At 41.5% G+C, this 27,065-nt stretch overlaps 3 protein-coding genes across 4 annotated transcripts in view; 1 reads left to right on the top strand and 2 right to left on the bottom strand.

The window, feature by feature from the left end:
• Positions 1-3,869, bottom strand: part of clec16a (C-type lectin domain containing 16A) — a 68,323-nt gene extending 64,454 nt beyond the window's left edge. The window contains exons 1-4 of the mRNA XM_071203897.1: positions 3,663-3,869; positions 2,781-2,909; positions 1,248-1,381; positions 413-561 (exon numbers count right to left, since the gene is read on the bottom strand). Of these exons, the coding sequence (XP_071059998.1) occupies positions 413-561; positions 1,248-1,381; positions 2,781-2,909; positions 3,663-3,736 (486 nt within the window). The 5' untranslated portion in view covers positions 3,737-3,869. The remainder of the gene's footprint in view (positions 1-412; positions 562-1,247; positions 1,382-2,780; positions 2,910-3,662) is intronic.
• A 236-nt stretch (positions 3,870-4,105) lies between these two features.
• On the top strand, positions 4,106-7,583 carry dexi (Dexi homolog (mouse)). 2 transcript variants are annotated; one of them, XM_034089682.2, is made up of 3 exons: positions 4,106-4,213; positions 4,484-5,023; positions 5,219-7,583. In XM_034089682.2, exon 2 carries the CDS (start codon positions 4,589-4,591, stop codon positions 4,850-4,852), a length of 264 nt encoding a protein of 87 aa, XP_033945573.1. In that variant the 5' UTR covers positions 4,106-4,213; positions 4,484-4,588; the 3' UTR covers positions 4,853-5,023; positions 5,219-7,583. The 2 variants fall into 2 exon arrangements, with proteins under 2 accessions (XP_033945573.1, XP_033945574.1); XM_034089683.2 differs by having other exon boundaries at positions 4,123-4,186.
• A 94-nt stretch (positions 7,584-7,677) lies between these two features.
• Positions 7,678-24,005, bottom strand: ciita (class II, major histocompatibility complex, transactivator). Its single transcript, XM_034089191.2, is given in 23 exon segments — positions 7,678-8,738; positions 8,840-8,923; positions 9,405-9,488; positions 9,580-9,663; positions 9,758-9,841; positions 9,936-10,016; positions 10,133-10,204; positions 11,318-11,497; positions 12,138-12,674; positions 12,905-13,330; positions 13,332-14,224; positions 14,403-14,620; positions 14,734-14,793; positions 14,885-14,998; positions 15,162-15,212; positions 15,895-16,095; positions 16,788-16,835; positions 17,778-17,843; positions 18,000-18,101; positions 19,604-19,696; positions 19,848-19,895; positions 20,303-20,359; positions 22,708-24,005. Coding segments are annotated over 23 exon segments (4,929 nt in total). The 5' UTR covers positions 23,978-24,005; the 3' UTR covers positions 7,678-8,662.
• Positions 24,006-27,065: the final 3,060 nt, after the last annotated feature.

The following is a 27,065-nucleotide window of genomic DNA, read 5'->3' as shown; positions in this document are numbered from 1 at the left end:
ACATTCTCGCACCCTCAGATGAAGGTAACTTAAATACTTGAGTGTTGGTGGAGAGAAAGAGAATTGGATCAGCCCATCTACACAGGAAGCTGATGCTCTGACAGGGGAAACGGTCTGCTGAAGATTGGTGGATAGGAGTAGTCTGATATGTACAAACTGAGGTCGACTTGCACAAAATGCGAGAGACAGATTTGCTGAATTTAAGCAACAACCTTTAATTTTTCCCTCTCCATATGCCTAGCTGCTGCTGTTACTAATTTCTTCCATCTTTCACTCCTTCAATTGTCAGTCTCTAATCGTTCATCGCTCTCTCCCTTTCTTAATAAGCACATGATAAAGGTGTTGACATCCTTTAAGATTCCTCCATGACTGTCCTTTCCCTCAGATCCCGCCCATCTGTCCAAGGACTCACCTCATTGTAGAAGAAGTGCACGGTGTGGGTGTTGAGTTTCAGTGACAGGGTCTTGAGAAAGGAGATGTAGTAGGCCATGATCTCCTCGTCTGAGAAGTCAAACTTGTGGACGATGATGGAGTTCACATGGTTGTTCGATAACAGGTAATCTGAGAAGAGAAGACACTTGATCAGGCTTGTTCACAGCTTTAAGGAAAGCCTTATGTGGAATGTTGAAATGCTGATGTGACAATCTTTTTACCATCCATTTATCAATGTTCCATAAAGGCATTTGGTGTTTGTACAAGAGAATACTAAACAGCAAAAGCTTAATTTTTACTCAACGTTTATGAGGTCAAAGTGCCATCGGACAGACACAGGGACAGTGTACAGTGACAATCATTTAAGATTCAATTCCTTTTGAGACATAAATAAAAACCTTGCTTACTTTATATAATATAACAGCCCACTGTATAAATGACAGTATGTGCTTAGTATTTAGTTGTCTAGGAACAACCAACAATGCAGAAGGCTGCTATTCATTGTGCATTTCAGCAAAGACAGGCAGTACAACATGCCTTGCATTGTAAAGTCTACATAGCATATTAACTATATATAAACATCTACACGCACATTTTAGGGCAATCCCAAACAACAATCTTGTTATAACTATTGTGAGATTCTTTCACTGCTCAACTGTAATAGAGACTAAAAATAAATAGCACCATAAGTACAATATAATACCACAAAAAAGGAACAGCACTAACTAAAGCAGCAGTCACAAAAGGTACAACATTTAAATAAATGTATTACATGTACTAGGGCTAATTTAACCAGTGTTGATTCCAAGACTTACAGAGGGAAGTCTCATGGCTGATGTTCTCAAACAGTATGTTGAGGGTCTGGAGGAGTTGGACGCACACGTAGCGTCCCGACTTCTGACGCAGGATGTTCAGGAAGAAGGCAAACATGTTCTTCTCCAGGAAGAAGCTGAAGAGACAGGACACAAAAACACAGACAGGGGTCAGTTCATGATGATGTTCAAATATAATTAATTATCATACATTAAAAGGTAGGGTAGGTAAGAATGGAGAAACCAGCTCGAGTGCGCTAGAATTTGTACGCAGCCGAAGAAAATCTGCCCCTTCCTTCAGAGTTCCTTACATAGCCCCTCCTCCAACACACACGAACGCGCACATGACCAATGAGGGCACGAGATAAGTTTGTGCCCAGATGGAAGGCTGACAGGCAGGTAGGCCATCCAGTTACTTTAGCCGGGCCGGCTCAGATGATTGGTCGTGCTTTTTACAGCGCCACCGCTTCCACAGATGACATTTTTTTATGTATTTATTATCAAAGCATTTAATATATTCATTGCTATCGGGATGTTAAGAGCATTCCATGGAATATAACAAAGTGTTTCTGAAGTGAATTACCTACCCCACCTTTAATACTTGTTTCCTGATTTACATTATGTGGCTAGATTTGTGCAAAACACAGCTGAGCGTTCCACTTTCATGTTTATCCTATACTATTACAATATTCTGGACGTGTATACTGCTCATTTCACCTGGAATAAACCTTGAAGTTTATAACTTTAAAAAAGTGTTTATTGTACGCCGGGGTGAATACTACATTTAGGGAGAACTCTTCAGTACTTTGCCCCATACATGTTGCGTTTTCTTTTAAGTAAATCATTATCCTTAGGTTTGAATAAGACTGTATCTCCATTCAAAGTGAGAAATAAAATCCTAATGGTTTCAACATATTGAACAGCTACTAGCCTAGATAATTATAAGTGACTGTTCCTGTCCATGTTTATTGTCGGGGCTTCTGATCACACAACGATACTTTCAACGTCCTCTGTGGCTTTTCTGCTCTTCAAAGCCATTTCCTGTATCATAAAATTCAGCCAGAGGTGGGAAAGCGAATACCGAAGTGAAATGAAACTGCAGAGCTGCTTTTGATTTAAAAGAAACACAATAGTTTCATGAGCTTGAGTCCCCCGAAACGACAGGAATTATTTAGTGGTTTGTCGAGCTAAACTGCAGTGGGCTTACAAAATGAGTTGCCTCAAGTCATAAGCAAGCATAAACAGTGTCACATGCAGAGGAGCATGTTGTTATCATAGAAAGATGCGGTGAGAGTCGTAAATGTGTATTTATGTTTGTTATAGTGTTGGAGATAAAGGATTCAATATTCAAATGTGCCTTCTGTGGGCATTTGTTCAAATTCATGTCTGTGAGGTAAGTACAACGTTTTAACAGTTGTCAAGGTTTAAACAGTTGGCAAACCTTGCATATATAAAAAGAGAATACATTGCCGTCTCATTGTTTTCCAAGCAGCTTCCGGTGTGGGATTTGACATTAAGAAATCGATGGTTACTTACTCAAACACCGAGCTGTCATTCTGATCCCCCCAGATGAGGATCTCTGTGATGGAGCGGATGGTCTCCACAAGAAGGTTTCGGTTGTGGTCCGTCACTGTGGTGTTTTTTGTCAGGACATGGTACATATACCTGATGGAGAGACATGAATAAAGGGAAGATATGTAGAAGAAACTGGCTAAAGCACATCTCTTAACTTAACAGCAGAAAGACAGACAGCAGTAATAAAGACATACAGTAACTGGAAGCTGAATAATGAATAATGAAACAGCCCATGTAGAAATAGAAACGTATTTGTAGCCAACTGCTCATCTCCAAATATTTGTAATATGTATGTAATAACCACCAAATGTAAGTATATATTCTACACCATGAGAGGTGTATACTTATCTTTGCCTAATTGCTGCTTTTGTGGGTGTGTTGCAGACTAACCTCATTAACGGTTAATTTGTTTCACCTGTTGTGATGGGGCAATTTCTATTTCAGCAACTCTTAAATTGGTTTAAACTCCCCTCAACCTGAGCAAATGTAAAGCTAATCAGCCCGAACAAGTGAAACACCTGTGCAGACGTTCAAAAACTCGCTACTACAGTTTGTACGGACAGTTAATGCACGAGACTGACTTTATTGTCAAAAACCAGCATAGTAGTAACGTTAGTTTCAATTCGGTTTTAGGGTAGATTTTTAACCTTAAAGCTAACATTAGCTCACATGATTATGCACCTAGCCAAACAGAAAGGAAACAACATAGCAAATGTATGTTAAAATATATAACTGGACAGCTATAACAGTTATTTTAACTGTTGACAACATAGCTAATGTTCTTCTCAACCGCTTATGAATCATAGAAGCTAACGTTAGCCTATTTTTTTGCTAGCTACTCACTTCAAATGGTCCAAGGAATGGATGTTTTTCGTTTTCCCCTGTCCTCCAACCCAGCTCCGTGACCGGCCGAACATGGTTGTGGTTTTAAGGGATGTGATGTCCTGACAGGAGCGTTATTTTTGCTAACGTTAGTGTCCGCATCTACCCATTACACCCACTTTCCTCGTATAGATAGCTACTTAGCAAACAGAAGGTGATAGGCGGCGATGAGGGATCATTACGTAACAGGTTGGTGGATGGTTAGTCTGGGGGTTGCTGTTCTCTTCCTACCAGAGACGCTTGATACAGCATACAAGGGCGAGCGGAGGAAAACTACAACATTCACTTCCTGTTCTAGCCTTGACGAATAAAGAACGCGACAAACTGATCGACACGGCGATAACCAATCACAACAGAGCCAGAAAAGCAGCAAGCCAATCACCTGCCGAGGTATCAGGTGTCGCTTTGTGATCAGGACTGTTTTGATGCAGTCGGCTAAAAATGTTAGAAGGGATGGTTAGCTGTAAAAACGTCGACAGAAGCGGGTATTTGTGAATGTTTTGTAATTCTAGGTAAATATTTGTATAAAAAAAACTCCAAAGTAACTTTCCTTGTTGAAATAATAGTGTTTTTGTTTCACTAGCACTGCATGCTACTGTTTTTAGCCTTAGCCAGCTGGCATGGCGTGAATTCCGCAAACCCCCCAAAACAATGTCAAGCATATGTCGAGTTAGCTAACGCCTGTTATCATTAGCTATTAGCCTAAAACTACCTGTGTAGTTGTCGTTTTCTTTTGGACCTTGCAGATACAATTAAAACTGCTTCTCAATCACTGTTTTCAGGTCGGGACGAGCCGAAATGGACGCCCCATCACCCCGGAGAGATTTATAACGGTGATTCACATCCTGGCATCGCAAGAACCCAAACCGTGGCTCGATTTATTTTCTATGAAACATCCAATTTATGCCCAGCTAGATTCGGTAGAATCGCTGTTGGACGAACTCCCATATATGTTTTATCTGGGCCTGTTCTTTGTGAACATCCTGATCCTCTATTATGCCTTTCTAATGGAGTACATCGTCCTGAATGTGGGGATAGTATTTCTGCCTGAGGACATGGACCAGGCGCTGGTGGACCTCGGGGTGCTGTCCGACCCGGCCTCCGTCCCGTATGACACGGACCTGGATGTGTTTGAGGGGTATCTAGATTGACACAGCTGTCCTACAGGAAGACAAACACATTCAAGTATTGATGGTGATGATGCAGAGGTCCAGGGCAGATTGGACCAGCGTGAACACTGTCTGGTCTGGATCGAGGGGGGAAAAAGCCTCAAAGCGGATGATGTTGATGCCTTTTTCTCACAAAGACATATCAGTGAAAAAGTAAGCAGAACACACTGGACTATGTTTGTCTTGTTTTTTTTCTGTTGTAATGGTCAAACGGAGATACTTAGAATAGAAAAAGATGAATTACTACATCAAAAGTCATCCTTTTTTTAGTTATGTTATAAGTTAAGCTATTCAAAACATTGTGCTGATGAACTGATGATCTGTATTTGTTTTGTGTCACATCTCTAGGTTGTCTAGGCTCAAGAAAAGGTAACTTGAGGAAGAGTTTCAGCACCACCATGATCAGCGAAGGTCCCGTGTTAAGAGCCCCCTGCGCTGGATATGCAGTCAGTCAGTCGTTTGCCACTCTAATGGACTCTGGTTGGACACCATGGAGTTGGCACCGGCATCTGTGTCCTTCACATTGGAGACAAAGAAAGGAAAAAGGAAGCACAATGTGCTCTGAGCAGAAAGACCGCTGTTCCCTGTGGATATAAATGTCACCAGAGATGTGGAGCATGACTCTGCATTGCAGCCAGGTCAGATACAGAAGCAGGATGTGACTCGCTGTGAACAATTACCCAGGATGAGCAAGATCTGGTGGCTGGCAGCTGAAGAAAGTGAATATAAAGCTTGCCATCACAGTGTGATGTCCTGCACAGTGTGAAGAACTGGCGGACAGCAGGAAACAATGTCCACTGTGGGTCTGTTGTAGACCATTCACAGTACAACTGGTTTTAGTTATGTTCTATTTACGTTTTCAGAACGCACAAAGCATTCCTACTTTGATGGCTCACGCATCCTTGAAGCGTCATTTAAATATATATATTTTGGGGTCATCCATGCTGTTTGTCTGCTTCAGGCATGTACAGACTCTCAGGGTGCATAGTTAGGACCTCTGGGTGCTCTGGACACAGGCTGTAAAAGTTGAAGTGAAGAAAAAGGATATAGGAGAGCCTTTTTCTTTAAGCTCTCTTATAAATCGGAAACACCCTAATACCCACACTCTTCACTGTAATTCAGAAAGTATCAAAGCATCGAGGGAGAGTTATTTATTTAATACAGTATGTCTGCTGATAATCTTTATCACAGTGATTGGGTTCTCACATGTTTCATTTTGTATTAGAGGCTGACCCCTGGCCAAATGTGTGAAACTCTTATCAGCATGAGTCGTGTCAAAGACAGAACCCTCACCTGAAAGAGAAACTCAGAAGTGCTTCAGATATTCAACTTCATCCTCTTTTATTTGATGCATCCATGTTTTATTGTTACAAAATGACACAGAAAAGACTCAACGCATGACATTTGTGTGTTTTTTTTTTAATTGGTTTGGTTTCCGAAATGGTCTTTTATTTACACTTTTTTATGTTGAATATTTATGAATTCAGTAAAGAGAAATGTATTAGCAGCAATAATAAACAAGATTCAAGCAATTCACTACTAGATGTAAGCCTTGGAGGCGCTGTACATACTGTAGGTCGGTAAAGAGCACGTATAGCTTATTAACTGCACATTGATTTTTGAGGCAATAAATCAGTGTTTCCTCAGCACATGACTGCTGTCTGCCAGAATGAGCAAATTGTGCTAGTAGTCGTTATACTCAGAAATTAGGTTGTTTCCCACAGAATAAGGGAAGTTTGTTGTCAACCAAATAACTAAAGATCTAGAGACAAAAAACTAAATATTTGCACATCTACATTTCTTACTCGAGACAAATTAATTGCCTTACCGTCTCAATTCAAACCAGTCTGCAAGACATTTCATCAAATTGCATAAATCGGTATATTTCCGGATAATAATTAATCTGCAACAGCATTTAGTTCACTGTTACAGCCTGGCTCATAGGCTGCAACAAAGATGGGAGACTAGACAAGTTAAGTGTAACAAAAAGCATATTTATTTACAATACCACAAAAACCAAAGGTCCTCAAAGAAACCTAATAAATGTGGAAGTCAGTTATCAGTAATGGTTGCGTGTATGGGTGTGTGAAAATGTGCAGACACAAAGACGCGGCCGTGTCCAACAGAAGAGTGAGACCGCAGTATGGGTTGCTGTTGGCCTTTTATCTAGACGGCCCAGGTGTGGCTCACCAGGTTGATCACCTGAAACACAAACAAGAGCCAGCAAGCAGAACACAAAGACAGAGACCTCTAGTGGAGTGGAGGGGGTCGTAACATTCACGTTACACTAAAGCTCAGGATACTAATATTTATTTAATATTGTAAAATATATGAATCGTGAAATCAAACCACATCATGCTGGAGGTAGAGGGCTTTAACAGGCTGTTATCAGTACAATGAGTTAGGTACATCAAATATGAAAGACAGTCCCTATATTTTAGCAATAAATTGCAAGTGAAGCTGTTACATTGGCAGGATCTACTTTTGTATGTCAACTGTTAATAAATCATTAGTGGTAGTTGCACTGTGCCATTTCCCAGGCATGATAACACACTGTGTTTGATCCACTCTGCCCAAATGTTAGTAGAACCCTGCTGTGAGACTGTGACCATACCCTCCACGTCTGCTTCTATAAAGACATGCACATGCTATAATAAGCTTTGGATTGTAACAGAGTTTTATTTTCCAACGTGTATTTAATAAACTATGAGAGAATGTCAACTTTTCTGCCTCTTCCTTCAACTGGAATATCATATGTGCGTTTGTTGATTATTGTACAGAAGAATGGACATGTTGATGTCAGACTGTTGACTTTGTCCCATGTGCTTTTATTGTGTCACTTTACATTTTGTCCACAAGAGTGCATCAGTGGAGCATGGTGGAACATAACAATGTTCACTAAATCAACAACAAAGTACAGAAACATTCATTTGCTCATTTATACATTAACCAAACATGAAGGCTTTCTATTCATATTCTAACATGTTCAATTAAGCTGCTGTCGGTTTGACTGTACGAGCAGACCTTCTACAATAGTGTTATCATTGGGAAAAACTCAACTTTGGATCCAAAAATATTTGGTTTTCACAATAAATATTCCTGAAGGTGACCACTGATTGTGTTGTTGCATTATGGGAAATGAAGTGTCTTGGGGCCTTGACCCATATTTGTGACTACAAGTCAGGTTATCTGAGGCTCTTGCTGCATCACAACAACCTATACAGATATAGCAAAATGTTTTACAGTCAGCAACCAAAGGTATCTACAGTGTATCACATCAGCAAGTGTCCATTTATTAATGCAAATAAAATAATAACATCAACTACTCAGAGTTTCAGACACTATAAGACTGTAAAAGTTAGCTTGCATAAAGAAAAGAGAACAGAAGCCTTTTGGGAAGGAAGTGAAAACAGGTTAATAATAAACTGTTGAATTAAGAAAAAAGTGAAACGAAAAAACAGTGTACGTAACAACATAAAACATTTTATTTATAAAAATAAGAACAAATTATGGTTACATAAAATCATATCTCATATAGTGCAAAAGTGCTTCTTGAATGTGTACCTAGCCACACCTATACAGTAAACACATGCAGCACCGAAGGATGAAGCACTCAGGGGAATCTTTAAAAATATCTGACAAGGAGAACCATTGAATAAAGCACCAAAGAATTATTTTTGGTTTGTGATATTGAGCTTTCTCTCACTCTCTTTTTTCTTAAACACACATACAGTATAAAATGTAGTGTGTAGTGTAAACATGTGAGGATGTGTGTAGAGGTTTCATATTGTTCTACTGCCACTGGATCCTGTTGTCCTGCTGCTGAAGTCTCTCAAACACGCCGTAAGGAATACACTGGTTCCACATCCTGCGATAGAAATAGATATTAGGATGCTGGATGACATGCAAAGAAAAGACAAATGCATACAAAATGATTTAGTTTTGAGTTGTGGAGCGATTTTTTTTCACCTCAAAGTCTTTATTTTTCTACAGTTTCTCAGACTGGCTCCCAGGCTCTGTGCTCCAACACTTGTTAGCTTGTTGTACTTGACACTGTCAAACAGAAAAAAAACGGTTTAACACGTTGAATCTTGCAACAGTGTACACTTCTGTATCTTCAGATAGTGATACATCCTTATAAAACACATCTTTCTGTCAATATATCAGTGAATACAGAACAAAGCTCAGAGGATCAACATTTATTTTTATCTATGTAACCATATTTTTGACTAGTTCCTTTTTTGGTGAATGTGTGTGTGGTGTGTGTAACACCTTTTTTTGTATGTTCAATGTTTGATTAAAAGTTTGTTTAGTTCATTAAATACGTACATGTTCTCCATAATGAATCAAATGCATTGGGTTAATGCTGTGTTTCATTAGATCAGTATAAGGAGAGAACAACACGTTATTAATGTCTAAGGAAAATGTGACATGTGTTTCAATGTATGTCTTTTGGAGGTTTAATGTCATTTATAATCAGTACAAAAATAACTATACAGTAGAATTGTTGTAAATGTGATATGTATGGTCTTACTCCAGGTCAGTGAGCGAAGCCATGTGTGGGAGGACAGCAGCCAGAGTCTCTGCACCTTCGTCACAAATCACATTACTGTAGAGACTGGAAACAAATAAAGGGGAAGTGAAATGAAGTGGGTTTGTCGTATGCACCTCTGTGGGTGTTGTTGTCAAGGTATATGTGTGTTATATACCTTAAACACTGCAGTTTGGGAAGATCCCGCAGCACAGTTGCCAGTTTCCTCACCCCCTGGTCTCCTATGCAATTCTGTGACAAACTAGAATGAGAGGTTAAACAGTTAGTACGAGACACATACTGTACATCATTATGTATTCTGTTGTACAGGATGAGAAGGAACATGGCAAACTCACTTGAGTATCTCCAGGGACCCAAGTGAGACTAAAGTATCCGCCAATTCCTCTGCTCCTTTGTCTCCAATCGTACTGTTCTCTAGACTGAAAGAAAAGAGAAGTTACTCTTAGGCACAGGACAAAAGATATAGATATCGAAGCACTGAGAGAGAACTTGAAGTCAAATTTGTATATTTACTCTAAGTGCTGTAGGTTGTGTAGACCTGGCAGGAGCTCCCATAGCTTGGGAAGAACCAGGGGACCTTTCTCTGGACCAAGCCTGGAGGAAATCATCATCATCATCATCATCATCATCATCATCATCATCATCATCATCATCATCATGGTAACCATTGTCACTAATTTAATTTTCAAATGTTGCTTATTACTACTTACTCCAACTCTAGCTTGTGTAGCTCTTTAACTGCCGGTACCCCCTCTGCCAGGATTGAATCGCATTGGCTGGAACTACAAGTAAACACAACACACACTTTAACCACTAGATACATATTGATTGTCTGTTGCAGTGACTGTGTGTGTGTGTGTGTGTGTGTGTGTGTGTGTGTGTGTGTGTGTGTGTGTGTGTGTGTGTGTGTGTGTGTGTGTGTGAATCAATCAATAGGATACGGCTGTAATAGGCCTAAGGCCTTTTAGTCGCTCATAAATAAATGAGTAGATCACTGATTCTTTATTTACTATGGATGCTGGCAACAGTCACATAGTCCAAAGTGAAGGTGATGTTTGACCAGTAGTGGTCGAGGCGGGATTTGAGACAGTTAACCGTCTTGATGTGACAACGCTTTCTGGCAGATCATTCCACAAGTCAACCACACGCAGGCTGAAGAAGTTGCGGCGGATAGCCAGTCTTGAGTACTGTTTCTTCAACTTGAGGCAGTGTCCACGAGTCCTGGTGTTATAATCCCGTTGTAGTGGGCATGATGTTTCGTAGATGTTGTGGAGATATTTGAAAACTTCGATCATATCTCCCCTCGCCCTTCTTTAATACATACTCGGGATTTTAAGACTTTGCAGTCGTTCTTGATATGGTAGGTCCTTTAGTTCTGGAACCAGCTTCGTTGCCCTTCTCTGTATTTTCTCGATGAGCTCAGCATCCTTTTTGTACATGGGGGACCAAGCGGCATTCCCATACTCGAGGAGTGGCAGTACAAGAGAGATGTATAAACTACGTACTACGTCAGAGTCCAAATAAGTGTATGATCTGCGGATCATTGCTAGGATACCATTCGCTTTGTTACTTGCCCGATGGATATGGTCACTAAATGTCAGGGTATTGTCAACATTCACACCAAGGTCCTTTTCATTCTGAGTCTCGGATAGGTTTATAGTGTTTGAATTATCACCCACATTATACTCATATTTTTTATTCAGAAAACCTAAGTGCATTACTTTGCACTTTGCTGCATTGAATTTGAGCTGCCAACGGACCATCTTTGTATTTCTCTGAGATCTGACTGGAGTGTGTGTGTGTGTGTGTGTGTGTGTGTGTGTGTGTGTGTGTGTGTGTGTGTGTGTGTGTGTGTGTGTGTGTGTGTGTGTGTGTGTGTGTGTGTGTTGCATTACCTGTCTGACAGCCTCTTGTGCACATGTATGTTCACCAGCTTTGCCAGGTGCTCTATGTGACACACTTGTGTGGCTTTCAGAGGGTGGACCTTGAATTTGGACACCGTCACTTGTAGGAGCGCTTCTTCACCGTTCTGCTCTAGCTGCTCCCACAAGGTGATCACATCAGCAATGCATGCCCTAGAAGACACCCAAGGGTTGACAATTGTATCAATGGAATGTCATTAGACAGAAATAATACATTGCTCATGAGTTAGTAAACTAAGTGCTCCTTGGCCTTGGAAGTTACACGTATCCTGCTTGAGCTAGTAAACTTAATAGCCATACATTAAAACGACCACCGCAGCCTAAACACTTTGAATGTTAATACTACAGATTTGAATATTGGAATAATCCAAAGCTTGACAAAGGGGCCATACCTTAATTAGGGTTGTTAAACTATGATTGGGGAAAGGGTTTAAAGAGGACATATTATGCTTATTTTCAGGTTCATATTTGGTGCCTCCACAGGTTACAGGTTTACAAGCTTTCATTTTCAAAAGGCTCTTTATTGTTCTCATACTGCCTGTGCTGCAGCACCTCTTTTCACCCTCCGTCTGAAACCAGAGCCCAGTCTGCTCTGATTGGTTAGCTGGCTCTGTTGGTTGGTCAAACGCTAAGAGATCCCCCTTTGGGATTTTAGCCATTGCAGACCATTCACATGCACAAAAACCTCTATAAAACACTACAGGCAAGATACCCCCAAAAAGCGCAATAGGACCCCTTTAACAAACTCAATAGATACCAAGCAGCTTTTTGAGTTGTGAATTGAAACTAGTACCTGTATGTGTTGATGTTGTTGAGCCCCAACAGAGCTCTGAGTCCCGAAATCTGTATCCCCGAATCCTCCAGATTCAAACAAAACCTTCTACCGTCAGCTCCACCCTGGTCGAGAACGTTCTGCACAGCAAACACGTCCGATGGCTTAAAAGGAACTCCGTGAAATGTCAGGACCTCTGGAAGATTCTCTGCCAGATGAGCAACCAATCGTTGACTACCACTGTCTCTGCTACCATCACCATGTGAGGAACTCGCCTCATAAACATAGCGACAAGCCTCCAGGACCTGGGCGGGGCTCAGGTCATCATGGGAAAGACCTTCAAGGTGTGTTGTCACTAAAGCCTGCTTAGAGTCCAACATGTCCCTGAAGGATGTCTCTGTGTATGAGTGAAACCTCTGAAGCTCTCTCCGGTTGTAGAACAACAGCCCGACCGCAAACCGCTGAGTCAGATCGAGCTCCTCCCTTTGAGGCCGCCGGCGACCCTTCTGGCCAGATTGGAAAGGAAGGGTCTGGAGGAAGGCACGGTCTGTTATTGTCCTGGGGAAACCGAATTTCAGAAAGAGTCAAGAGAAATCCAAAGAGGGAAGAGCACTGAAAGTGAAAGAGAAATGCCGCTGGGAATAGAAAGGAATACTCTTTCAATTTCAATCTAAGGCCAGGATACTATGACAGATTAAAAGCTTTACACACTCTTCAGATTACTCTATCACATCAGCATAACCATCCATATAGTTCTAATGGAAACATAGAAATCATGAAGCGTTTACCTTGACAGAGACAAATGGATCCCTGCAAGGTAACTCTGAAGGAAAGGGTTGGCCCACATCAGGATTTGGTCATCACTGGCATCAGCGTTTTCAGTTTCCGTCCTTCCCTTGCTTCCCCTCTTTTCTCCAGTCTCTCTTGTTCCAGTTTTCCTTCTGTCCTCACTCTCACAATTTGAGACAACCTGCCTCGTCCCCAGATTATAAGAGAGTAAGAGCCCTGTTCTTTGGCCGAACGCCTTGAGTTTTGCAGATATGGTCCGTCCTTTGGGGACGATGGAAGAGTTTGCTTTGATCCCCCCCCAGGCCTGAGAACTTAGCTGGGCCAGCAACTCCCTCTCCTGGGTTTTGACTGCTTCCCAGCCATTACTCTTCATTTCCTCTCCGTCTTTGTCATCTTTCTCTTTTTCCTGTTTTTTTGAACCCCTTGGTTCTTTGTGTGTGAGTGTTTTTATTACGCCTCTTCATTTGAGAACTACTTGAGCTTTTTGTCTGGGTTTCTTCAACTGATTTCTCAGATATTTCCGATGGAGTTTCAGCCTGTGAGTTTGTGTCCTTACTGTCTTTTTCCACTTTCATACAAAGCACTTGATGGCAGAGCTCGGTTAACGTTCTCGGTAGGACCTCCAAACTTTTGCATTGTTCTAAAACCAAGCAGACCAAGCGACAAAGTCCGGGGTTCCAGCACAGGAGATGTAGATAGCTGCAGTTTTTGAAGCAATCCAAAGCAGATACTCTGAGGTCAGGATCAGTGAAGTACTGGGACAGATATATCTGTACGTCAGTGGGGGTGAAGCCACACACCTCCAAAAGGCTGTCCGTTCGGCGGAGAAGCTGGCTGGCTGTGCCTCTCGTTCGGGTAGAAAGGAGAAGTGTGCATCCTGGAAGGAGGACCCTCTGAAGGATGGCAGAGTACAACTGTTTTACTGTGAAGGTCTGTGCTTTACTGTCCTTCTGTAACGACGTTACTAAGTCTTTTTCTTGAGTCTGGAGAAGAATTTCATAGTCCCGCAACTCGCAAAACCCATCAAAAATGACAAGAACGCGCTTAGGGGCTGCAAGGATTTGAGCGTACACTGCGTTGGGGTCCTTGCAGGTAGGGGCAAAGGAGGAGAGGTTTAGTAAGAGGGTCTGAAGGCTAAAGGTAGCGTCCGTTAAAGAGAGTGCCTTGCTGTCTAACAAGAAGACAAAGTCAAACTGTGGGATGCAGTCTGTGGACCAATCGAGACACAGTCTTCTTATCAGGGTGGTTTTTCCCATGCCAGCATTGCCTAGAAGCAAAATGTAGCGTTTTGGTTTTTCTCCTTTCGATCTCTCAAAGATCTAATCGGAAAAAGAGAAACCCAAAGGTACCAGTGATTAGCAGCCAGTGATTTCAGCAATGTTATTGGCCTATTCACAAGTCATAAAAAAATCTAAATAGTCATACTTCAAGGTATTGGATTGGCTGTATTCAAAAACACCTCAATGGTTTTCTATTGAATTAAAGTGAAACTCTTACCCGACTCCTCCCCAACAAGCTTTTTTGTCGATCTGTGTCTCCCATGATGACTATCTCTTTGTCCAGGGCTTTGTTTATGTTTTTTCCAGAGCGAAGAATTTCCCTCTGGCTCACTGGCACATCCACATAATGAGACGTCAGGCTGAGGCCAGCCTCCATAACCTGGCACGCTTGACTCATGTGTGCTTTGGCTTCCTGGATGTAGTCCTTCACATCCTCTGAAAGAGTAACACCATTGTTAGGAACCTGCTGCTCCACATAACATGAATTGTGCTTTTAATAAATGTAACATTAAAGCAGAATAAAGGAATAAAAGCATGCAGTAACTTACGTGGAATATCAAGGGGCGTGGGACACTGAGGAAGAGGGGATTCCTTACACGTAGACGGCTCTAAAAGTCAACATTTCAAGATATTTTTACCATGAGAATAACTGTAGAAGGGGATTTATACATAAGGAGAAAGACATATAGATGTACTCACCATTGCCAGGTGAGAGGGGTGAGGCACAAGGATGAGTTAAGGCTTTGCTTGCGGTGTCTGACAGAGATCCTCGTGGGGATGAACTCATTTGGACTGGAGCTACTTCACCATTCGCTACAAGAACAACAGAAGAACAATTAAGGCAAAGCTAAAACTGTGTGATCATAAACTACACAAAACTCCCAGAATAAGATCTCTGCATACATGCACGTTAACTACAGATTTGTAGACACACACATATACATTTACTTCTGAGATTAAATGTTTTTCTACTCACTCGGGGAGAGGGGTGGCACTTGAGGTTTGAATTGCGGTGATCCAGCAGGAACTAAATTAGAAATTCACGTTAGAATATGTACTGTTGATATAGTTTATGTGCATTACCAGACGTACATGAGGAGCAAGGCAAGTCTATATGCTTAACACGTTTCATTTGCAGAGTGCTTTATCATTGTGCAAATAATACAATAAATAGTAAGAGTAGTTTCATAAACATCTAACACAAAAACACATTTTCAGATAGTGACAGATAGGGCTCCTCCCTGTTGAGAAGGAGGAATTGATTGATCTATTGCAGGATGTGCTTGTGCTGCTGATTCTTGGTGTTCATAAATAGTCTATGATCACATTTATGGTAGTACCGCCATAGTTGAGATATATATATATATATATATATATATATATAGCTAAAGATCCCATCTGTCTGAAAATGTATGACTTCAAAAAGATCAAAGCCCTATTTGTTTTAAGTTAAAGAGGCCCCATTGTGCTTTTCCCTTTACTTCAGTGTGTAATATTGTTTTTTGGCAGATTGGCAGACACACAAAAAGACTTCTTCCTTGAAATGGTACACCTTTATGGCAAAGAGAATTTGGTATCGGTCTGTGGCTGCAAATAGCTCTGGCTAAGCTACACTTCTTAGCATGAAGATTATCCCGTTTTCATGCGTACAGTCTTCATTTCCTATTCACAATCGACCTTGTTTGGTTGTATAGGAATGCTTTACTCACCAAATATGTAAGTAGGTGTGGCAGCAGTATTGGTGATTGGAAGTGTAATTACTGAAGGAGAGAGCCTCAGGCTCCGAACAACCTGACATGATGGAGTGTCTGGGATGGTGATAAACTGAATGGAGGGATGGAGATGGAGGATTCTTGGTGGAGTGGTGGAGAGGCCAGCTGTCTCTGCTGAACTTGGCTCTGATCCTGTGGCTGCAATAAACAAAGCCAACATCCTTATCTGTTTTGCCCACAGGTTTTGTTAACCTTGAGCCTATCAAAAGCAAAGGTTGGGCAAGGAGAATAAAGTTTAGATTCCAAGATAATTGAAGCGGACTTAGATCAGATGCTGCATCACGTTTAAGACGTACATTTTAGCATACTTGTAAGACTTGAAAATGAAAGGTCAGTGTGCCACAGTTGAATACAAGTAACAATCTACAACTCGTCTAGATTAACAACAACTACATTTGACTTCTAGAGACGCACCAAACTGATCTGGAGGAACTCTGGGTGAGGTGAGAGTTCTTCTTTTGGTTCCACATTGAAATCTTATCTGACAACTTCAAAATTGAACTTCCCGTTTTTTGATCTGCATTCATATGCCATAAAGGAACCGAGTCAAGCATAGCGAATCAACAACACTCTAACCCATGAGTGTTATGTTGGTACTTTCCATTCACACCAAATATTACCATGCAGTGTGTTAGCTGATATTTAATCATTGATGGATATATTTGCAGGAATACTGATCAAACCTTTGCCATCCTCTTAAATGACTGCAGATAATCTTGTTTGAGACGTACTCATTTTTCTTACTGCCCCTTTAAATGCAAAACAAAAACATGTGCAGTGTCTAACTGCTCCTTTAACAATTCAGATTACAGCAGAACGTAGAAATGTACCTTGGGTGATTGACAGCTCAGCCTGCACCACTTTAGTTTTTGGTTGAGCTGCAAGAGATGAAGAACGAACATTACAGCGTGTTTTTTTTTGCAGCTTGCTTCAAATAAAAGCTGCCACAAAGAAGCTCAGAACCACCAGCATTGTCTCAAGGAACACACCACTGTTAGCTAGTTGTTAGCTCCTAACATAAAAATCACGTTAGCTTACTAGCATGTTTACATACCATATAAATGCATGCTAATAGTAATCATTTCTCTATTTACCTAATATATCATTCAAATAGCTTGCATATAGACTCTTATTTCACTATTTCACTTTTTTTAAACTATTCCTTTCTTTTGCAGTTACGTTTAATATTGACTTGCACTATATTTTTCTGTTTTTCTGTAATATTGTGTTGCACTGTTGGCTTCCAACAGTGCAACACAATATTACGCTATATTACACAATATTACGCTTTGGATAAAAGCGTCTAATTACACAATTCTTAAGCCTGTGACTTAAGAATTTCATCGACACAACTCTGTATGACTAATAAAGAACCTTGAACCTTATAAGATCAAGTATAACATGAAATGCATGTTATCCTACTATTCCAGGCCGTCATTAGTTTCCATTCATATCTGTACAAAATTATTTCATATTAGAGTACATTATTGAAAATCTCCGAACTTGATGTTAAATTTGATGTTTCAAAATCAACACATTGATATGAATGAAACACATAGACTTCTAAAACACTGCATCATTTTTTGCAGAATGACATCAACTACAAAATGGGCCAGTGGCTGACATGACTGTGCAGGTTATATATTCCACAACTTGAAGCCACATCATAAATAGCAAAGTACTCTTTGCTTCACACTTCAAAGGATGTTTCAGATAATGGCTGTGAGGTTTTAAAGTCACATTTATTATACTTGTCTATCCCTTTTACCTTACATTGAAAGTCGATAATAAAAACCACTCAGACAGTCTGGTTAGGTCACCTGCTGCTCTTTGTCTCTTTGGCCTAGATGGTGTGTCCTGATCGGGGCACTGTTGTATCCGAGGAGCTGGAGAGGAGAAATATAACATGTAAACTTGCCAGAATGTTGTGGCTTCATTCTAAAATTCAGTTTTATATGACAAAGTGGTGATCAGGACAGTTTTTACACACATGAGCAGACGTTGAGCTACGATAAGCTTCTAGTTAATGGCTGGTTCTGTACCTCTGGGTCTTTTACTTCTGCTTTTTGTTTTGCCTGTTGTTTTGTCCTCCTCTCCCTGCTGCTGGATGTCGGGGAAGGGCTCTGTCATCATGGGAAGTTCAGCTGAAGGTCAGGGAAGAAGAAGTAAAAGAGTCAGTGAAGCAGCTAAAGGGAAAATAAACCAGAAATTGTGGAATTTGTGATCATGACAGGAGTGAACTGAAAACAGGGCGTTGATTTTTTTCCCCCCAAATTCTAAAAGATGGGGAAAAGGAAGTGGTAGATAGTAAAAACTTAGGGCAAGTGTGATTTGAAACATAACCACTAGGAGTGTCAGAGGAAAATCTCGGACTATGCTAGTTGGAAAAGGTCTAACAGTGGTACCGACAAATGCACTATTTTAACCCACAACTATATACAAAGGGTCCAGTTTTTACATTTATGACAAACAGCCACAAAAAACAAACATTGAACACAATTTTGCATCAAACTCTGCCTGGCAAGTACCTCTATGTTTATTTTTTTCTGGTTCATTTTAAGGATTCGTTTATAATTTAAATTAAATGTAAGGTTTTTTAGAGGAAGAATTTTGCGGAAACCTGCACCCAACCACACTCAGAATTTGCAGAATTTAAAATGGTTCCTGCGTACCTTTTTGTTTGGTTGGCTGTGGTGTGCGGATGCAGGCAGATCTGTCCAGGCTTTTTGTTCTCAGAGTCCTGTCCTATCTTGGCTAGCTCGCCAATAAATGTCGGAGGAAAATCTCGGACTAGGCTAGTTGAAAAAGTCCGGACCTCCTTCTCAACATTATAACTTATTCACTTTCTTCGTGGTAATACAATTCTAATGGGTTCTGAAGAAATCGCTGGAGGCAGTCAGAGTTTGGTGCAAAAAGAACTTTACTTCATCAAAGACAAAAACAAAGTCCGAGAAGACCCCGGGATCGTACTGCAGAACAAACGTTGTACTCGCACCTTTATAGCGAGCCTTCTTGGTTGAGGACGACAAACCACCTCCCAGTTTCTTTGTCTGAAACTTTTTCTGCAGATGTTTGTATTTATTTATACTTCCGCACACGCGCACTGGAGGCGTTCCGTCACATTGACCGCTTCTTAGACCTTTAGCAAAGTTCACTATCAAGTGAGGGGAGTTTTAACACTGGTCGCTTTCCCAGTTGTAACCTTGCATCACATTAGCTTCAGGCAATGTGAATAATTACTACACTTAACCTAAAAGTGGCCTTTTCGTTCAACCTGACACACATTCACCTACATGCTCAGAGCGAGAGAGTGGGATCCATGACATGCACATTAGCCTTAGCAGCAGAGTCCGCTACTCTTCTCCACATGAAGTTACACACTCATTCAGATGGAAACACTGTTCTGACAGTGTACAAACCCTAACATTACACTATATTATTATACCGTATTATATCAAGAATTATAGCACTATACTGTGAACACTCATCATTCCCCATTATGTTCTAATAATGAGCATTTCTTCAAGAAAAGTTCTACTACAACAGGAGTAGCTTCTTAATTGTTGTGTTTTGTTTGCATTGTACCACAAACTGAACTTTACAAAAAGTAACAACAAAAAAGACCTTGAAAGAAAGAGTTCCTTACTGCAGGTGCTGAGTTCCTTACTGCAGGTGCTGAGTTCCTCCTCACAATTAAACAGTGGATCGTCAAAGAACCCCTCAGTGTCGAGGTTAGGATCTGTGTAGCAGGAATTAGACAGTAAATCATTTTTTCATTACTATGTGACTGATCATGTGTGTTTATGTTTAAGACATTTGATCAATTCAGTGTCTGATTACTTTACACAGTAACGGAATATTTATATATGCAGAAGTTTGGCTCAACTTACCCACTAGTCTCTCCAGGAAGTCATCAGTCAAGATCTCAGATAAATCATCTAAAAAACAAATAATGAGCATTATCAGGCAAAACAGTTACCTTCATATCTAATGTATACAGATAGGGGCTGATTTCCTAAAAAGAATCTGCATTATTATTATCTCAATATTAATGTTTTTGAGTTGTTAAGGATTACAACCCAGTAGGCAACCCAGATCTAGATAACTTTTCATTTCACCTGTGGCTTTCATTGATCTGGTTTTGTTGAAAATGCCCTTTAGGTCACTTTCATTTAAGAGTATTTTGCTATTAGTCTCCTTTGGGTTACCACAGTCTGCATCATATGTATGATAAAATGGGGTCAAGGCAGTAGCTTTCCATTTAATCAATGTGTTGATTATTGATGGATAATCATAAAACCTTCCTACAGCCCAGACAGGTTGTTCAAACTCAAACACCCCTCACCTGCGAGATCGAAAGGACATACAAACGGGTCCTGTTCCATTTCCTGCATCTTGGCACCTGCTAACACACACATTAGAAGGGATAAATGAATACGTTACCATGCTAACATGCTACTTTGAAGTTACCGACTGCATTTAAAGAAGATTAGTAACATGTGCCATTATGCTTTTTTTTGGTGCCATCTGCCAAAAACAATGGTGGAAGTCTGAAATGCTTTTTGAACCATCTCAGGTTGCATGTTAGCCGCACAAATATACACATATCATATGCACACCTGCACACCTGCACACCTGCACACACACACACACACACACACACACACACACACACACACACACACACACACACACACACACACACACACACACACACACACACACACACACACACACACACACACACACACACACACACACACACACACACACACACACACACACACACACACACACACACACACACACACACACACACACACACACACACACACACACACACACACAGCTGTAGATATGACAATAAACTTGAATGAGGGTGCAGTGCACATGAAACATTCGGCTGGCAGTGCCACATTGGAAAGTAAATCACTTTCGTTTTCAGCCTCTGGAAATTCCCCAAATCCCCTTCTTTTCACCAACAAATTCACCATTTTAGACAATGCTCTAGTTGGAGTCTTATGCTGGTTTAAGAGTTTGGACCATAAATACATCAGACATCACTGTTAAATGATTCATAGAAGCCTATACAAATTACAATAATGTTGCTGTATAATAACGATTATTTAAAGGCAGAAAATATCGATACAAAATGCTATCTTATTTAAAATAAAGTTGTATTAAATGCTGATCACCTCATGGCGCAAGTCAAACTTAACTTAAATCACTACATAATTCGCAAAACTCACTTGACATGCTTACATAAAGGACCTCATATCAAAACAACACACATATGTACACAATATGTACATATGAGGAAGCCCCCCGACATGTTTACCTGACCATGCATGCGCACATCGGATAAACGCACCGATAAGTCTCCTTAGTAAAAATGTTTACCTGCCGGGCGTTCCTTCCTGGATGATGGTGAGGTGTGGTGGACTACTTCTCGTGCTTAAACCTCATCAAACGCTGCATATATCCTCAGATAGCCTACAACACCTATGCACCGTCTGACCCTGCTGCATGCAATTAACTTTTACTTTCACATTGCCCCGCGTGGCATCAACAGACGCCACCCTGCAGAGGTTTGGTAAACAAAGATATTCACAAGCAGCTTTTTATTTCTGAGACAAGCGGCGTTTCTGTTTTAAAAGCCTATCGTCATTACTTTTAGTTAAACTGATAAAGGCTTGATAAAAATCAGACAGGGCAGATTCAATCTGTCATAATGTCACAAAGTATTTTGAATAAGAAGACTTTTACAGCCAGTGCATACACTTGTCTTGTTCTTAAATCCTTGTATTATATTATAAATGCATTCATGGACTTCTTCAGGATTATCTTGCAGATACAGTATGTGGCCAAATGATGTCTCGAGTAGACCCTGATTCCACTGTGCCATAGAGGTGAAGTAGAAATGTAACCAGGTTTTATTTCTATTTGGAGTGTTGAGCTTCTGTCCATTGCTTAGTTGTTTGACAAAAAGTTCTATCACTCAATTTCTGTAATGACCTGTTAAACAAATAAATTGACTACCGTATACGCTTTGTGTTGTTAACAGTACTTCTGCAGCCGGTGCACCTGTCATGCTCTCAAGTCCTTGCATGTATATTAATAATCACGTTATAATGCGTGAAAAATCTGAATGCATTCTGAAAAGATTTGGATTTGGGAATTATAATACTCTGTGACTCTTGCAACAACAACTAACTAACTTGTCACTTGTTGATGTTAGCAAGTGACTGGCAATTATTACCTTTTAAGTCATTATACAATCTTTTAATTACTGTTTGCATTATTTTTGCAAAACATTATGAATGAGTGTTTAGAACTATAGCTATAAACAGATAATGCATTCTAAGTATGTTTATAATGCATTACATGAAAACATTTGTTCAACACAAGCTCATATCTATTCCTATTGATTCACTGTGACGACTACAACACAGGCGGCAACCACCTTACAGCCTATCTTTGCTTTGGACAAGGACACTTTTGTTTATACATTGAAAAGAACCGGCTCCACCCGTTTTTTGGGATCCTGGGAATAAATCAAAATGAAACTGAAAGTTCTCCACACCCTAACCACCGACTCATTTTCATAGCCTTAAACAGCTTTAGACAATACTGTCTGCCAACTGAAAATGGAAAGCACCTGGAAATCAGACAGAGCTTAAAACACAAAACCAGATCAGAAAACAGCAACATTAAGATGGGACACAATAATATGATTGAGTACCAACTTACCACAGTGTGAATCCGCCACCTCCTCATCCTCTTTATTCAAATGCAAGTCCCTCGTGTCATCAGTCATGCAAGTGTTTGTATTACAAGCAGTCTTTAAAACATTTTCTGCATCGTTGAAAATATCTAATGTCATGCTCTGATCTGTGTTGGAGTAAAACGAGTGGTCTTGTGCGTCGGTGTGAGTGTCTGTAAGTGTACAGGGAGAAAATACATGTGTAATATCTTCTGTAAATCCTGTGTCCATGCCCCATTGTCCATCTCCCATTGACCAGAGCAGATCCTTTGTTGACCTGTCAGCTGCCCGGCAGACATCGACATCAGGTGAGACTTTTCTTCCTGTTTCATAGGTAAATAACTGGTTCAAATCAGTTGTCGCTACGCTGTCGTATGTAGAGAAACACGGGCTTTCTGCAGTGCCAGTTGCTCCTTCGTTGTCCAGTGTGAATCTTAAGTCTGCCTCTGTACAGTTAAAGCTGTCACAGTACAAATCTAAAGTCCTGCAAGCAATTGCAAGCTCCGTCTCCTCTTCCATATTGAAAACATGACACTGTGCTTCTCTGTTTTTTGTTGTGTTTTCTCCGGTTGCACAGCCAGCAGTCTTACCAGGAACCAGTGGCAGCAAGATCCTCCGTCCTCTGTCCCAGTGCTGCCACAGAGGGACAGCTATCCTTCTCGCCGCCTCCTCTACCTGCTCTAACCACTCCTTCTCATTCTCCAAATTCCCCTCATCTATTATGTCATTTTCACCTAATGGCTTCTGCATTCTTTCTGCACCTCTCAGCAAGTCCTTCATTCGATTGTCTGATCTGAAACCGCATTGATAGTCACTTATTATCGATGTAGAAGAGAGCCTGTGGTTGAGGTAGTGTTTGTCCATCACTGGCCCCCCACCCAATTCCTGAATAATCTTTGGATTATTCCCTTGATGTTCATAAAGTGGATCAATAGTTGGCCTGGGTCCTGAGCAGTCATGTTCAGCCACTGACGGTTCAAACTCAAATCCTGTCTGGTAAGGGTCACATTTCCTTACCTGGCTGAGCTGACCCTGGTTGAGGGTCCAGTGGGAGGTAGACCCTTGAGTACTCATTAGATCAGACTTTGGTTTAGGTACCATCTTGTCAGAAAGTTGGTACAGGCCCAAGCTCTTGCCATAGGCCTCGGAGATGATCTGGTCCTTCACCACACGTTGGAATAGAGCACAGATCTCAGCAGGAGAGGACCGAGTCAGAGCTTCCTGCACTCTGTCCAGAACCTCCTCGAACTGGGCCATTCTCCCCGGACATTGATGTCTTTAAAGAGAAAGCTTGGGTAGATGATTGAGTATATGTTTTTTTTACCAAGGGATACAATGATTTTGTCCAGGGGGCGTTACCATTAAAAGAGGGAGGTGTTTGTGCGGTTGAAGGGGAGGTGTATTCAAAGAATTGTTTCATTTCTCATGTGGGAATATATGTAAGAGGGACGTTAATGGACTGAAGGCAGACGTGTCATAATTATTAGGAAGTGAGGCAAGATTATCCTTTCGCAAGAGCATTTGTTCAGATTCAGCTTTTTTACTTTTATATTTCTATTTCACCAGTTTCTTAAGCATTCATTTTGTCTACTTAAAATTATGCCAATTGTATTTTCCAACAGTCTATACCTTAAGAAAATAGGCCTACTGCTATTGTTTACTTTACACATATCATTTAATCCATTATCACACAATTCTAGATGATCTAACATGATTTTAACTCAATATACAGATGCAGTAAAGCCATTTCTTTTTAAATAGCCTGCTTTATAATTGCGTTCGTTATTATAGTTTTTTACTAAATGTTTGAAAATTCTAAACTAGGTTTAAAGTCGCACAGGATCAAAAAGTAGGTCTGGTGTGTTATTGTTTCACTGATTTAGGGACTTTTGCTCCATGTTTAAATTTGCAGATCATATGTTTATTCCCTTAATAAAACCCCTCGCAAATTCCATGCTGAGCCAGTAATGCCTTTTATCCTTTAGTGGTTTGTAAAGTTAATGATTGAAAGGTGCCTTTTATATTTGATCAATGATCAACACCAAAAAACGTATATCTGGTGCTCATTGGTATGAGGACAGATTATTAATAATAGTGGAAGACACTGATGCTTTGGTATTTAGCCAGTTGAAATTATTCAGTGCACTGTTAACATGGATACATTGATTCACAAAAGCTTTTTCATTGACTGCTGACTACTCACTCACAAGCTGATAGGGGCTGCAAGGGACATACAGTAGGCCTACGGTTCACTCTGGGATTTTGTTTCCACTAGGGATTAGGAATCTTTCCTGTCCAAATTTTCACACCAAAGTATATTCATCTGTATTCATCATTCAATCAAACATTTTAAGCTAACAGTAGTTTAAAACAGGACTCAAGACTCATGTCATTTCTGGGGCAATAGAAAAAGGTCTTTCCTGCGAAGCCTCTGGAATTGTACTACTATACGAATAACTATCTCTTAGCTTTACTATACGAATAACTATCTCTTAGCAAATGACATATTTAACGGAGCAGTGACTGCAACAGAGCACGTCAGGAGGAGGAGCTCTAAAGTTACTGGAGCCTAGCTGTTAGCAACCAGCATGCAGCAGAATCCTTAGGTGTGCTTTGCTAACAAAACCCAAAATAGCTAACAGAGTGAACAGAGCTAATAGCGCTATGAGCTAAAAGAGCTAACAGCTAATATAGTTAATCAAGCAGCATTACTTGAGGTTGCTGTTCAGAGGAAATTGGATATACAGTGAACTGCAGATTGCAAATTGTCGTTACGTCTCTGAAGAACCAGCACCTTACCGTGGTAGAGAGGTTTGTGTGCCCTGATGAACCTGGGGGCTGTGTTGTCTGGAACCTTGTGTTCCTGGTAGGGTCTCCCATGGCAAATTGGTCTCAGGCAAGGGGCCAGACTAAGATTGGTTCAAAAGACCTCATGAAAGAAAAAACAAGAAGTGAGGATACCCGGCCCGGAGGAAGCCCGGGGTCCCCTTCTGGAGCCAGGCCCAGAAGGAGGACTCGTCGGCGAGCGTCTGGTGGCCGTGCTTGCCACGGAGCCCGGCCGGGCGCAGCCCGAAAAGGCAACGTGGGCAACACCTCCGCTTCTCCATCCCGCGGGCCCACCACCTACGGGAAACAGCGATGGGGTCGGGTGCGCTACCAGAAGGGTGACAGTGAAAGCGGAGGGTCTCGACGGACCAGACCCGGGCGGCAGAAGCTGGCTTTGGGGACGTGGAACGTCACCTCTCTGGGGGGGAAGGAGCCGGAGCTTGTGCGGGAGGTGGAGCGTTACCAGTTGGATCTGGTTGGGCTCACCTCTATGCACAGCGTCGGCTCTGGAACCTTACTTCTGGATAGGGGTTGGACTCTATTCTTCTCCGGAGTTGCTCAAGGTGTGAGGCGCCGGGCGGGTGTGGGGATACTCACAAGACCCCGGTTGGGTGCTTCGTTGTTGGAGTTTACCCCAGTGGACGAGAGGGTCGCCTGCGTGTTATGGGGGGGAAAACTCTGACTGTTGTGTGTGCTTATGCACCCAACAGCAGTTCAGAGTATATGGCCTTCTTGGAGACCCTGGAAAGAGTCCTGCATGGGGCTCCTGAAGGGGACTCTTTAATCTTGCTGGGAGACTTCAACGCACATGTGGGCAATGATGGAGACACTTGGAGGGGCGTGATTGGGAGGAACGGCCCTGATCTGAACCGGAGTGGTGGTTTGTTACTGGACTTCTGTGCTAGTCATGGATTGGCCATAACAAACACCATGTTCGAACATAAGGATGCTCATAAGTGTACGTGGTACAAGAGCACCCTAGACAGAAGGTCCATGATCGATTTCGTTATCGTATCATCGGACCTGAGGCTGTATGTTTTGGACACTCGGGTAAAGAGAGGGGCGGAGTTGTCAACTGATCACCATCTGGTGGTGAGTTGGGTCGAGTGGCGGGGGAAGCCTCTGGATAGACCTGGTAAGCCCAAACGTGTAGTTCGGGTGAACTGGGAACGGCTGGAGGAGGCCCAAGTTCAGGAGGCCTTCAACTCACACCTCCGGCGGAGCTTTTCGGGCATTTGGGATTTGTTATCCCGGGGGACTCCCGAGGCAGTTGCAAGGTACCGACAGGCCCGAAGGGCAGCAGCCTCATCCGTGGCCGAGGCAAAGCAGCGGGTGTGGGAGAAGTTCGGAGAATATATGGAGAAGGACTTTCGGGCGGCACCAAAGTTGTTCTGGAAAACTGTCCGACACCTCAAGAGGGGGAAGCAGGGAACCATCCAAGCTGTGTACAGTAAGGATGGGACGTTGTTGACCTCAACTGATGGAGTGTTGGGGCGTTGGAAGCAACACTTTGAGGAAC

The sequence above is a fragment of the Pseudochaenichthys georgianus genome, chromosome 8, assembly GCF_902827115.2.
Source record: "Pseudochaenichthys georgianus chromosome 8, fPseGeo1.2, whole genome shotgun sequence".
In the NCBI taxonomy this organism is placed as follows: domain Eukaryota; kingdom Metazoa; phylum Chordata; class Actinopteri; order Perciformes; family Channichthyidae; genus Pseudochaenichthys; species Pseudochaenichthys georgianus.
This window is presented reverse-complemented; position numbering and strand designations above follow the sequence as displayed.

Bases quoted from the DNA above. Each gene is read 5' to 3' on its own strand.
- dexi (XM_034089682.2), top strand. From the start codon at position 4,589: ATGAAACATCCAATTTATGCCCAGCTAGATTCGGTAGAATCGCTGTTG.